Source organism: Strix uralensis, chromosome 1, assembly GCF_047716275.1.
Source record: "Strix uralensis isolate ZFMK-TIS-50842 chromosome 1, bStrUra1, whole genome shotgun sequence".
NCBI classification, from domain to species: domain Eukaryota; kingdom Metazoa; phylum Chordata; class Aves; order Strigiformes; family Strigidae; genus Strix; species Strix uralensis.
The window spans coordinates 13388458-13402414 of NC_133972.1; the positions used below are offsets into that span (position 1 = coordinate 13388458).

Sequence of the window (13957 nt, forward strand, 5' to 3'; positions counted from 1 at the left end):
CGCGGCGCGGCGTGCTGGGCGGGGCCGGGGAGGGGCTGGCGGCACTCGGTTTCCCAGAAGGCTCCGCGGCAGGTGCGCATGCGCCCTGCGCCATTGGGCCTGGCCCGTCTCTGCGGCCTCGGCGCGGCAGATGGCGGCCCTGGTGGTGCTGGGCCTCCCGCCGCTGCCGCGGCTTCGCGGGCTCCTTCAGCGCTGCTGGGGGCAGCTGGAACGCGGCCTCTTGCCGGGTTTCTCTGGGAGCCAGAGCCCGCCCTGGGGTAAGTACCGTCCTCCTTCCCTGCCAGCTGAAGGAGAAGGCGGCACCAGGGCCCGCTTTTACCGATGGGCGGCAGAGGGAGGAGGCTGAGCAGGAGAGTAGGCAGTGAGGGTAGGGGGTGGGAGGCGTCGCTGGCCGCTCTTACCCCCTCGCTCTGGGTGTGTTGATACAAGGAAATGGTTGCCTGCTTTGCAATTTATTTACTTATAGCAACTTATAATGATTTCTGAATATTGCTTAATAACCCTGCTTGCCCTCACTGTTCTGTGGAAACTTACCAAGGACTACTGTGTTCATCAAAACAAAGCAGTTTTCTGTGGAAACTTACCAAGAACTACGATGTTCAGCAAAAATAAGAGACATGTCCTTGGAAAGCAGATGTGCTCGAACAAGTTGAGTCTTTGTAGAGTATATATGGACAGTAGAAACTAATAAGCTAGTGCTTTTAGATAAGATAAAGGTGGTAAACTGGCTGGAACCACTCTTGTTGCTCAAGAAATTGGCTAAGAGAATCTGCGCATGCTCTGAGGAAAAGTACAAGGTGAAGAAGACTGCAAGCCTTCCTCCAAAAGACCCCCGAAGACACCCACCAGGAGGCAATGCGCAGGCTCAAAGAGAACATAAACTGCTGACACTAGCCTTTCGAACTAACCCAGCCTCACTTATGCATATGTGTATTTGTGTTATGTAATGCAATGAATATGTATATCCACATTGTTAAAATGTGCTGTTGGTGTGCAAGCATTGTGGAGAAATCCCCTTGCACCCTGGAGCTGGAATAAACACACCTGCTTTACAACTCTCTCAGAGTTGTAGAGTTTGTTTCCACGCATCAGTGCCAGTAGCATCCATATCTTATTTCCTTGGCTGCACGTGAAAATGGGGCTTGGCTGTAATGAATTACTTTTTTTTTTTTTTTCCGTTCAGGGCCAGCATTAGCTGTCCAAGCTCCAGCTTTTCTCCCAGAGCCAGTAAGAGACAGTAGAGAAAGTAATGAGGGACCCAGCCTCTTAGACAGCATCCTGTGGATGGCAGCGCCAAAGAAAAGGCGCACCATTGAAGTGAACCGCTGCAGGCGAAGAAATCCCAATAAGCTTATAAAAGTAAAGGTAATGGCCGAATTTCCACCTTATTCACTGCAAGTAATTTTGTTAATAGCAAACAAGCCTGCTGGAGTAAGACCTATGCCAATCATTTTTCATCTCACTTTATTTTAGAGAATTATTATAGTGGTCAATACTGACTGAAAAAGCTTTCCAGAATTTGTTTATATACAAGCTTAAAAGACATTGTAATCTTTGGAATATTTTGTAACAGGTGCACTCATCATGTGTGACAGTAGTCTGTGGTTAAATAAACAGTGACAGTTTAGGTGCAAGCCAAAAAAATGTGAATTTTAGCTAAACAGCTGGTATAAATGGAAAAGGGCTATATTTTCTGTGCATCTAATTGAGTTAATAGGTCTTTAGTCTTCCAGACATCAGTAGGCATAATGATTTAGGTATTGACTTCACAGGTTGTTTCTAGTAGTGAGCATCTGACATAGCAATACATTACAGAGAAATTACTTAGAAGAAAAATTACATAGAAGAGTGAATTTTGAAAAGACAATTGAATTTCTCTGGTATTTCATTTAACATTTTTAGTAGTTTGTGATTGTTTCCTGTTTCTTTTGTTGCTGTTGTTCAGATTACAAAATTTCCTATTTTCCGCTATCCTTTTTAGAATAACATAGATGTGTGTCCTGAGTGTGGAAACTTGAAGCAGAAACACGTCCTTTGTGGCTATTGTTATGCAAAAGTCAAAGCAGAAACTCGCCTGATAAGGATGGAAATGGGTAAAAAGGAAGGAGGACCATTTAATGCTCCAACTGTAGAGACTGTCGTCCTCTATGATGGAGAAAAGCCTACAGAAAAGGATGAAGGCAAGAGGATCATTGAAAGAGCCAGAAAGCGTCCGTCTTGGTTTGTTCAAAATTGATGCTGTGGAACTAATGCTGACAAAAACAGCTGCTACAGCAAGAAAGATCATGATTTTGAAGAATGTTTTCCTCATTTTGTTCACTCAATGTTGATGCAGAAAACTTGTGAGCTTTTGGGAAGCCTGCTTGAGTTGCATGTCATGCCATAGGTTCTGCAGTGAGGCGTTGTTTCTGTGCCATGCAGTGGGACATGCTTCTCAGTGATACACCATAGCAGGCAACAGTTATAAAGAGAAATCAGGATCTACCTTGGGTTTGGGCATCTGCGTACAGTATACTGAATAATTTGTATGCTAATGGTCTGTGCTGGGTTTTTAACAAAGGGAAAACATTCACAGATGTAAAATAAAGTATTCTGAGTCTCCCAGGGAGATCTGCTTTCTGGTTTTGGCTGTTACTCTTTTGGAGGGAGGGAAAAAAAAGGGAGACAAAAAAAGAGGGGGGGCGGGGGGCGGAAGTCCAAAACCAATAATGATTAGATACAAAGGGTGTTTACAAGGAAAGATACAGTTATCTGGTTACTTCCATGGCTCTTAACAGAATCTGCCTGGTCTTTTCACAGCGCTGCTCTTTGAAATACTTGGTGACATTCGTGGTTTTGAGCAAAATAGTGTTTGCCACCTAGTATTCACACTTTTTTGGTACCAGACTGAAGGTTAACTGTTTCTTGATGTTGTCAGTATACAAAATAATTTTGTCTTAAAGGGATATGGAAAGCCTTTTTTTTCCTCTCAAGGTGCACTTGATTTCTCGAGTGAAATAACGAATTGAAATGTAATGACTGGAAATCTGTAGCTTTGACAAGGGTCAAAGCTGATTCTTTGCAGCCGTTGCCATTAAGTAGTTGGGTGGTCAGTGTGTGCTTGGAAAGCCGCAAATAACAGCGGTGCCTTCCTGGCTGGAGTCTTCTGCAGAGAGGGGGCAGCTCTGCCCTCTCCTGTCCGCTGGTACCCTTCAGCGGTGCAGTCACAGCACCTAGCTGTGGATTTACACTTCGCTTTTAGCCACGCAGAAGCACCACTGCATTTAAGATTAAGACTGTTCAATTTTAGGTTGGGACTTCAACGTGCAAACGGCACTGTTTGATATTATGGCTCAGCCAGTCTTAACAGCTATTTGCTGCCAAAAAACACACGCCGGCCCCTAACCCTAGGTAGGGTGCCCCTGTGTTTCCTTGGCACTCGAGTGTATCTGCTCCTGTGCTGTCCTGGTTGAGGGAGCTGTGCTGACAGAGAACTGTTCCCTGGCTTTCTACAGCTTGGTTTTTAGTGGGTGCCTCCCTGTATCTTGGCTCGTGTCAGGATCAGGAAAGCGGCAATGTGGACAGTAGGAATATAAAAATGGAGGACGCGCTTTCTAGAACAGCCTTCGTTTGTACGTGGCTGAGCCAACTACGCCTGCTTAAGGAGTGGGCTCGTGTGTGGTGTAACACTTCGCTGCTTTCCTCGCTCTGGATTCCATGTTCTGAAACTGAACTGGTAGGAACAGATGTTAGCGGAGGTGTTACACTTCCTCCATAGTCTAAGGGAATAATGAAAGCTCGTAAGTCTAAATTGATGCTGTTTAGTTGACAGTATCCAAGCAAACAAGGTAAGTTCTTTCTGATTTGTCCAAACAGGATTTATTCCAGTCGTTTCTGTTTCTCACTTACTCAGAACTGAATAAAAGGTGGCAAGCAGGATGCAGAATGGAAGGCTTACTTTTGAGAGACTGATATATTGGGGGTGAGGTTAGCCAAGCAATAAGACAGATCTATTATCCCAAGGCAGAGGTGTGTATATATTTTAGGGAGAGGTGGGGGTTTTTTTGTTTCTTTGTCCACATATTATAGGACCAGTTACACCTTACTGTCTTAGCTGATTTTTATATATTTTTGACCAAGTTTCTGTAGAGAAATAAGCTAAATTAGCCTGGGATGTTGAGAGTCACGGGTTAATTTCTCAGAAACACAGAGGTATTATTTTTTTAAAAAAGACCATTTTTCTCTAAACATGAGAGAACATGTGTGGTTTCTGCTAATGGAGTAATAATCATAACTGGCAGTATATTGCAATAGTTTTTTGAATTACAGTATTAGTGAAGCAATAAAGATGCTTTACAAATAGAGCTCTTATGAAATATGAGTGAAGTTAGGCTGTGACAACACGAGACATTTTAAGATACTTGCTAGGTAATGACTCATTTCACAGCGGTACTGCTCATGTTACTACTGCATTTGTGCAATCTAGATGAGATGTTTGATAATGTTTCATAGTGGTTTCTGAGTAATGTGGGGGGGAAGAAGTCATTAAAATACCTGGTTACCATGTCTCTAAAAGAAAAATTAGAAACAACTGACAAATATTGAAGAATATGCAATTGATATAGTACCAGTTAATTTTACAAAAAAGAAAATATCTTCAGAGAGAGTCAGAACAGTTTAGTTTGAATGACTTTTCCTTCAAAAGAAAAGCTCACTTTCATAGCTTCGTTTTATTAGCACTGACAATACGAAGCTCCATTGCTTTTTAAGAAAATAAAAATTTTAAAAAATTTCCAGAATTCCTTTAAAACGTGGCATATCTGTTACTTGAAATAAACCCTGTTTATATGTATTTTGGAAAGAAAAATTGCAGTAGTGTTAATATATAAACATACACTTTTTGAAGCAATGTAAATTAAAACTAACAAAAAGCAAGCTGGTTGTTACAAATGCTGTACTCCAGAATCCATTTTAAAACAAAAATTATATGCCTTAGGGGAATTTCACTTTGCTACATTGGGAACCTGCTGTTGAAAAAGACATTACTTTTTGTCTGAAAATTTCATATGGTTAAATACACATTATATTTGATTATGTTTTCTTCTATAAAGATTTTATGTAAAAATTATTTTATTTTATATTTTAGAAAGAACCAGGAAGATGATGTAACGTCCTAAAATAAAAGGTTGCAAGTTGCTGAATTATTTTGTACTGTACTAAGATCTGCAGAGATAGAGGTGATCTCTGGCAATGATCAATTACAATATCCATAGAGGTTGATAAATCAAGTTGCTCTTTAATCTCCCATTTAGCAAGGAAATATTAATAAAAGGTTTTTGCACAGACCCCATCTGTTGTGTTGAACACACTATGCCAGGATGAGCTGGCAGTTGATACCAAATATACTTCTTTAAAGCACTAGGTGGCAGAGGAGTGTAGCTTTCTGGTAGGTGCAAAACAAAAGCCAAAGATCACTAGTGAGATAGGAAACAGTGAGTGTCAGATTCAAGAAATTTGCACCTGTGTAAGCAAAAGATCTGCAAAAAGGCTATATTTGCTAAGTACGAAGAAAAATGCAATAGTTTTTATGAGACATAAACTAATCTATTGTAATTCATTGGTCCAACTACATTTAATTACATCTATACTGAGAACTAATGCGCTGTCTTTTGTGCATGTTTACACACTTCTGCTCTTTGCCAGGCAAATTATTTGAAATTGCAGTTGTATCTATCACTTTTCCCTAACAAGATGGTGGAGCCCTTTTATGCCTCTTAATTAGAGATGGCTTTCTATGCCTAGTATATTCAGTTAGTTGACATTTTATTTATGCAGCTGGAAAGTCCTGCAAATAATAGGTCTGTTGGCATTCCCATGAATTTCAAGGTATAACTGACTTGAATTTATGGCCTCATAAGAATCAATTTGCAAACAGCAGACATGAAGTGGAAAGAAAAGAAAACCAATGTGTGTTTAAATGAATATTAGTTGCTTAGAAGGGAATAGAAGATTGTGTGTTCCATCACAGTTTTAAAATGTTTTGGAAGCACATGAGTGATAAAGGTGCCTGTATCTTTAGTACTTACTTGTTAATTAGTATTTAAATAAGATATTAGCAAAAATCCTTTTACCTCACGTGACTACATTGTGTAATTTACACAGTGAATGAGGATCAGTAGATACAAGTTGTTTCTAAATAATTTGCTTAACTCTTAACCTGCCAAAGACTTTAAGAATGGGGCCAAATGGGAGGAAAATCAGTGAAAGGAATGAGAAGGAAGTAGGCTATGCAGCAGTGGTGGATCTAGTTTTGCCTACTCTATGTATATTCCTAGGAAATTCTGTTCAAGGCAGGGCAGTATAATTCAGGGCAGAATTTGGTCCAATGTACTGAAACCCTGGACATACAGACATATGCAAGTATGTATGTTTTTAATGCAGAGCATATACCTGTGAAACTACTGCTGGATACCGACAGGATTAGGTTTACAGCTAAAAACTAAGACTGCATTTGATGAATGTAGTAAATTAGGTCTAATCAGTTGGTACTTGAATTTCTTTCAAACATCCTATATTTCAGTTTCCCCTGGTTGAGGACAATATACATATTTAAAAGAAAGGGTATAGGGATTTGTTTCATATTGAATGTGCTGGATAAACATATGAAAAGCAAAACTGAAACTGCTCTGGAGCAGAAGACCCAAACAAAAGCTTTTGTGGAGTTGTCAATGTACAATATTTGGCTGGGATTTCTCTAAAGATTCACTCCTGGATCATGTGATTTTTTTAAAAAAATATTTTTTAAAATAAAGTAGATTTTGTGGTTCTAAGATGGTGAGTCAAAGATGAAGAAGAAAAGATTGGGGAAATCACTAGGCAGAAAACCAATCCTACATCATTATTTTCTGAAGTGTCATACCTTCTAAACCCATCCTATGATTTTGAAAATTTGGGATACACTTAGTGTGTTCTGCTCATCAAATACACAAGCATCTACTGTTTCCCTTGGTTTCTTGAAAGGGCACAGACTCTTCTCTATACAAGGTGGTTCTGCTGGAGTTGTCCTCACTACACAAGCATATAGAAATGTTCTGTCTGACATGTCCTGGGTATAAGCTTGATTAACCCTTTATGTGTCCTAAATTTGGGACCAGTTCACAAAGCTCAAGAGGCATAGGCATATTAAATGGAGAGTATATCATGGGGCAGGAAGGACAATCAGTCCCTACTTACACAGCTGACATGGCTTTTCCATCCATTCCCAGGGAATACTAATGCTGTTTCTATTCCCAGCTCCACCACATAGGCTCATCGGCTTGTCTAGCAATATGGCTTACAGCTCTATTTTCCGCTATGGTGTAGCTCTAGAGCACATTATGTGAAATACTTCCAATGGAACTAAGGATTTTGAGCTATTGGAAAGATGTATGTTTCATTTTATAATCTGAGATTAATATTAAATATGAAGAATAGTGGTTTTAAAGGAGCTATACTGAGTAGTTTAAGGCTCAGAATTGACAGATCAGTCTTGTAGGATTGTAGGTTTGTTCTAAGTATATTGGGTTTGGAAGTTCCTGCTCATTCGTCTTTTGACTGTTCCTACTCAGTCATAATCAGATCAAGCAAAGTATCTAAAGTGTTTTGAAGAATAACATCAGGATTTGGCCCAATTAAAGATACATAATTCTGTCACTCTTGAACAGGATAAATGATACCTTGATCTTCAAGAGCCATTGATTTCAGTAGGATGTCTTTTAAAGGAAATTATAATTGCAAGTGACTGAGAGGCAGGCTGTAAAGCATCAAGCTGTTGTGTTACGAAGTCACGTAATGAGATCATGAAAGCATTTTTTAACTGAAAACAAGGAAATAAAAATTAAGCGTGTCAGTTGCCAAGACCCATCATGATACATCACTTGAGCGCATGAGTCCAGCTCTGCCATAGTCCTTTGGATAAGGTCATTTATGAACAAAGAACATAATCTTTTAGGAGTTCAGGAGAATGCCGAGACATTTTAATTTCTCCTGTCCCAAATAAATCCTTCTCAGATACTTTTGTCCAGCACAGAGTAGATTACCACAAAGTTACTTTGAAAAAGGAATGGAGGAAGGGTTGAAGACCAAGCAGGTACAGTCATTGGCAAGTATGTAGAAGTAAGAGGCATCCTGTTGCTGTGTATGTAATATGAGGAGTACAATAGGAGTTACTGCAAGAAACATACCTGCATTGTGCAACTGGGTGAATAACTACAAAGCACTCGCGTGTGTGGCACTGCAGAAACGGATGGCCTAGCAAATACCGCTCCATCATGCATCACTTTCATGTTAGCAATTGGTATTGGAAACTAAATGACATGATTCCTGCTTGACAGGTGGCAAACTGAGGTGCAGAAAGAGCAAGTGAATTCCGCAAAATTGTTCCCTCAGTCAGTGGCAGAGGAAGGAACTGGAGCTGCTTGAGGATTATCAGCCTGTTGTATTCTCTGCTGTGTCACAGATTAGGGAATAATAGCAGTTATCACTTGTGGTAGCCATTAATCTAGCTAGATTTGTGTTTTGATCAAGTAAACTGCTGCAAAGATACCATATATCTAAACATCTGTTAGGACATAGGTCCATGAGGGCCTTTATCCGGAGCTCTTCAGATAAGCTGGAAATCTTGTTTGTTACTAAATGATACCTTCTTATTTTCTCCTTTCACTTGAGAACAGGAGGAAAAACAGTGTGATTTTTGCAGGAAGCTTCCAAGAACCAGACTCAATCACTTCTCATCTGCAGAAGAGTGTCTTGCTCTAAAAGAAAAGGTATTCTGTGCGGTGGGGTTATTTATAAACCTGCTTATTGGATGAGGGAAAGGCTGTGGATGTAGTTTACCTTGACTTCAGTAAGGCCTTTGACGCCATTTCCCACAGCATTCTCCTGGCAAAACTGGCTGCTTGAGGCTTGGATGATCTCATGCTTTACTGGGTAAAAAACTGGCTGGATGGCCGGGCCCAAAGAGTGGTGGTGAACGGAGTTAAATCCAGTTGGCGGCCGGTCACGAGTGGTGTCCCCCAGGGCTCAGTTTTGGGGCCACTCCTGTTTAACATCTTTATTGATGATCTCGACGAGGGGATCGAGTGCACCCTCAGTAAGTTTGCAGATGACACCAAGTTGGGTGGGAGTGTTGATCGGCTCGAGCGTAGGGAGGCTCAGCAGAGAGACCTGGACAGGCTGGAGCAATGGGCTGTGGCCAACTGTAGGAGTTTCAATAAGGCCAAATGCCAGGTGCTGCACTTGGGCCACAACAACCCCCAGCAGCGCTACAGGCTTGGGGAGGAGTGGCTGGAGAGCTGCCAGTCAGAGAGGGACTTGGGGGGGGTGATTGAGAGCCAGCTGAACATGAGCCAGCAGTGTGCCCAGGTGGCCAAGAAGGCCAATGGTATCCTGGCTTGTATCAGCAATAGCGTGGCCAGCAGGGACAGGGAAGGGATCTTACCCCTGTACTCGGCACTGGTGACGCCGCACCTCAATTACTGTGTTCAGTTTTGGGCCCCTCACTACAAAAAGGACATTGAATGACTCGAGCGTGTCCAGAGAAGGGCAACGAAGCTGGTGCAGGGTCTGGAGCACAGGTCTGATGAGGAGCAGCTGAGGGAACTGGGGGTGTTTAGTCTGGAGAAGAGGAGGCTGAGGGGAGACCTCATCGCCCTCTACAGCTACCTGAAAGGAGGGTGCAGAGAGCTGGGGATGAGTCTCTTTAACCAAGTAATGAGCGATAAGACAAGAGGTAATGGCCTCAAGCTGCACCAGGGAAGGTTTAGACTAGATATTAGGAAGCATTTCTTTACAGAAGGGGTTGCTGGGCGTTGGAATGGGCTGCCCAGGGAGGTGGTGGAGTCCCCATCCCTGGAGGTGTTCAAGAGTAGGGTCAACATAGCGCTTAGGGATATGGTGCAGTTGGAAACTGCCAATGCTAGGTTAACGGTTGGACTAGATGATCTTCAAGGTCCTTTCCAACCTAGATGATCCTGTGATTCTGTGATTCTGTGACTCAGCTGGACAACAATGACAGAATCTGTCCCCAGGAATTTTTTAATGTATGAATCTAAAAATAAGTCTAGTCCTAGAAGTAAAAGATTTGTCCTCCACAGATTAGATTCCTTTGGTCCAAGAATAAGGTGCCTTCTTTATCTGCTGTATACAAGACATTCTGTCTAATAGGAAAATATGCCCAATCCAAACAATACAAACAATTAAATTATTTTTTAAAACCCAAGAACGTAAGATCACCAGCAGAGATCACCAGATCACCAGCAAAACCAGCAGTACCGATGTACAAAAAATTGGTTTAGATCAATTCTCAAATAAAATATTTTTCCTCTGAGACTCTTCGTGCTGAAAAATATGAAGCAACAGAATTTGTGATCATTTTTTCCCTTTTCTTTCCAGTCAAAGGGATGTACTTCACTTTCAAGCCACCAGGGTGTATCTTCCGCATCCTGCTGACGGCAGATGCTGGGATCCCTGAATCTGTTGCTTAGGTTATGTGAGTATCAGATTCAACAGGCAACCAACTGAGAATAGGTGGTCTTGATCAAAAGTAATTTAATTCTTTTCAGTTTATTGATGTTATAATGACCCTGATTGCAATGACTGTATTGTCCCAAGAGCATAGACGTTGGTTTTGTTAGTATGATTTTCAAGAATGCTACCTGTATCAGGAACATAGCACCTGAAGGAGCAAAAAACAGCACTCCATATCCTCCTTTGGCAGATCTTACAGCCACATTTGGGTCTGAGAATTATAAAAGAAACTCTGAGACTTTAAGCAAGATTCCTTTCTTTCCAAAGATAAAACTGAAATGATGACCAGTGATAAACATGTTTCACCGAGTTTTCCCAGCCTGTGAAGGTAAAAAAATTAAAAAATTAAAGTTCCTTGCTGAATTCAAAGCTGTAGAGAGCATTGTCAGGCAGGCTGCTTTTTGTGCATATTATATCTGTGTCCCAACAGATTTCCTCTTATATGTCTCCAGTTGGTGTTAATCATGACCACAAGTAGATCTCATTTATAGAGCAAGCAGCAGAAAAAGCCCTAAGAAAAATGTGAGTTACAAGCCCCCTATTTCAACAGTAAAATCCATAGTTATTTGGTCAAATAATAGACTTTAACATTTCACCACTGAGCATCTTCCCTTAAGTGGTTATCATAAGCCATGGTCCTTAGAGGTCCTTATTGCCAACAATTGGAGAAAATTGTCCCCATCTCTCTGTGCTTCTCTTCTCTGTCTACAAAATGGGGATAATACTAATTTCATGACACTCCCAGGAGCTCTGTCAGGAATCTCTTTTCCTAAGCCAGCTATGCTCTGAAGATCACCAGAATGTGTACTCAACAGCAAAGCCAGATGCACACAGAAGTCTACCTTACTGGTGGACTGGGTATTGCTTGCAAAGCCTGTGTTCAAAATGTCAGCCACTGGGCACTGGTGCCTACTTCAGCTTCTGAGAAAGGCTGAGGAGTCCCCTATATAGAAATAACCATGCTTATGCCCATTTCTCAGGCTCTTCACACTCACACCACTAGATGCAGTGTGCCCATTACAGAAAACCATCTCTTCCCGCTCTCTAGACTACACAGCACAGCCTCACTGCCCTGCGCAGAAGCACTGTCAGCAGCTCTGCACTGACAGTCTCAGAGGAGTAGTTGTGGAAAATAATCATTCCTGCTGATTGCTGGGGAACAACAAGCAAGTACAAAGCCTCATGGAGACGGCACAAGCCACATCTTGGTTTGGTTGTATGCAGCCAGCACACGGGCCTGTGTGAGGTCTGTGTGTTCTCCTGACTGTGCCATGCACTGTGGCCCCTAAAGGGTAAGGCACAGATGCTGCCATACCTGGTGGCCAAAGGAAGCATGGACTATTTGACCTTTTCAGGTCCTGAGGAGACAGGAGGAAGCAGAGGCAGTCCCTGGCTGAGAACAGTTGAACCTTGCGGTGCCTTTTTTCCACACATCAACCACAACCATCCACAGTGGGCTGGGATTAAACATCGCATAAAGATTCCTGGACCTGTGCCGAGATCAGGATGGAGTGCAGCAGGAAGCAATTCTCCCTTACCCACTCTTGCTACCCTTACTGGAGAGAATATGGAGCTGAGTTTTTTAAATTTAAATTGTTTTAAGTGTACCATAGTTCTCCCGTCAATGAAATGGACAGATGTATGTGGAATATTTGATAGGCCAGGCACCAACTTTTAGTCTTGTTCCTGCTGCAGGAACTGCTGGCTGTTGTTTTCCATGGACTTCTTGGTGATCTGCTTTCCTGGACTCCATCCACAAGGCAATTCTTGCTGCAGTGCCTGAATATTTAGACATTTGCATTATAATTTGGCCATGGTGGACTTCCCTGTGCTGCTTACCCCACTGCCAAAATATGCATAGCTTTGGCATGTCTTGTGATTTCCCAACCTAATCACTATTTTCCACATTTTAAGAAAACACTAACTCTCAGACACCTTTCTTAAAAGAAGATCTTACATTTTATACAGCCCAATTTTCTTAGTACCCTCCTCCTACTTTCTGCATATGGCCTTTAATTTAATCTTCGGTGAACTACTGATCTAAGCAGTGTACATGGGGCTCCATGTTTCCACCCAACCCACTGCTGGGGTCTGCATTAGTCCCTCTGGATTCTTCAATAAATTAATTCATGCAGGGCAAAAGTTCAGCAGTATTTTCAGGCTTCCTCCATTTGAAATTTGAAATCCTGGACTGGCACAATTCCTGCTCTCTTCCTCTGTCATTTTCCAGTAAAGCAAAATATTGAGCCAAAGCTCAAGAACTGGTGAACAACTCGGTGAAAATTACTTTCAGCATTCAGTCCCCAAGATAGTCAATAAACATGAAGGACTCTATGTACCTTGTTGACTTCTTCTTTCCAGTTTGCATTTTCCTTTCAAGAAAAGGACATTGTGCTTTTGTGAAATTCAGCTCCTACAAAAGAGTGGTTTGTGTCTGCACAGCTCCAGTGGCAGCAATATGTAACACTAATAACAATGAAGAGCTTGTGCTGAGGAGGATCCTCCATTTGCTCACCCAGAGATATGTGTATCCATTTTTTTCTGTTTCTGATCAGCTGGAGAGACAGTGGCAGCACATAGAAGTAAGGTCTGATTCATCACTCATTATGCAGAGACTAATATGGCTTCATATCTTATTTTAGCTACAGAGGAAGTCCCGAGGCCATGGGGGATTATCAGAAAAGCAGCAGTATGGAAATGTGTATGGAGGGGGAAGGGGAATGAACAGCTGGAGAGTACTCAGTGCTGGAACTCTATAGGGAAAGCAGAGGTCTTGTTATAAGAACGTTGATCTCATAGGGTCATGCAAAGAGAACACAGATTGTTAGTTGTGGACCACCACCAGTTGTGGATTTTATATCCCGTAATGACCAGCATGGTTTTGATTTGCTTGCCAGGTAGTGTATCTGGCAACAATACCTTTCAACTAATTTATGCACTGGTTTTCTCAAAGCCATCAGAAAGCCACATTTTGTAATTAATTAGTTTTTTAATATTGAATCAGCGTATGAGAAGTGCTTTAATTAGCCCACCACTTTCCTTCAGGGGTAAGGTTTTTTCTACTACTTATTCACACATATTCCATATATTCTTCTAAGTAGGGAAAAATTGTCTTAAAATATTAAGAACTGTTATTGGCTAAACAAGTTCTCTAACGGAGAAATTAATTACTTCGTTGCCTTGTTCAGAAATTCTTTTCAAGTAGCTGACCTTGTCGCAATTTAATAACCAGAAGTGTGGATCAATATGGGAAGCATATATGCAAATTCAGCAGCTGAAAGAAAGCTTCAGTAAGGATAGTTAATTATATCATTAAAAAGTACCATTTTACTTTCTCTCTGCCATTTCATGTATAATCCCAAATCCGTTCTCCCTCATGCTTTCCATGTTCCTTTGTCTCAGTGAAGCTATC

At 41.5% G+C, this 13957-nt stretch overlaps 1 protein-coding gene and 1 long non-coding RNA gene across 2 annotated transcripts; both read left to right on the plus strand.

Moving 5' to 3' along the window:
• Positions 1-87: 87 nt before the first annotated feature.
• MRPL32 (mitochondrial ribosomal protein L32) lies at positions 88-2608 on the plus strand. Its single transcript, XM_074889931.1, has 3 exons — positions 88-257; positions 1184-1365; positions 1982-2608. The coding sequence occupies exons 1-3, from the start codon at positions 131-133 to the stop codon at positions 2234-2236; spliced, it is 564 nt and encodes a 187-aa protein (XP_074746032.1). The 5' UTR covers positions 88-130; the 3' UTR covers positions 2237-2608.
• Positions 2609-8695: 6087 nt separating this feature from the next.
• LOC141953023 (uncharacterized) lies at positions 8696-13544 on the plus strand. Its single transcript, XR_012631835.1, has 3 exons — positions 8696-8783; positions 10411-10507; positions 12241-13544. It is a non-coding gene; the product is annotated as an uncharacterized LOC141953023 (long non-coding RNA).
• The last annotated feature ends 413 nt before the right edge of the window (positions 13545-13957 follow it).

Excerpts from the sequence above, each read along its gene's own strand:
- MRPL32 (XM_074889931.1), top strand. The coding sequence starts at position 131 with ATGGCGGCCCTGGTGGTGCTGGGCCTCCCGCCGCTGCCGCGGCTTCGC. Across the intron at positions 258-1,183 it reads GAGCCAGAGCCCGCCCTGGG|GGCCAGCATTAGCTGTCCAA; the intron begins GTAAGTACCGTC and ends TTTTCCGTTCAG. Across the intron at positions 1,366-1,981 it reads ATAAGCTTATAAAAGTAAAG|AATAACATAGATGTGTGTCC; the intron begins GTAATGGCCGAA and ends TATCCTTTTTAG.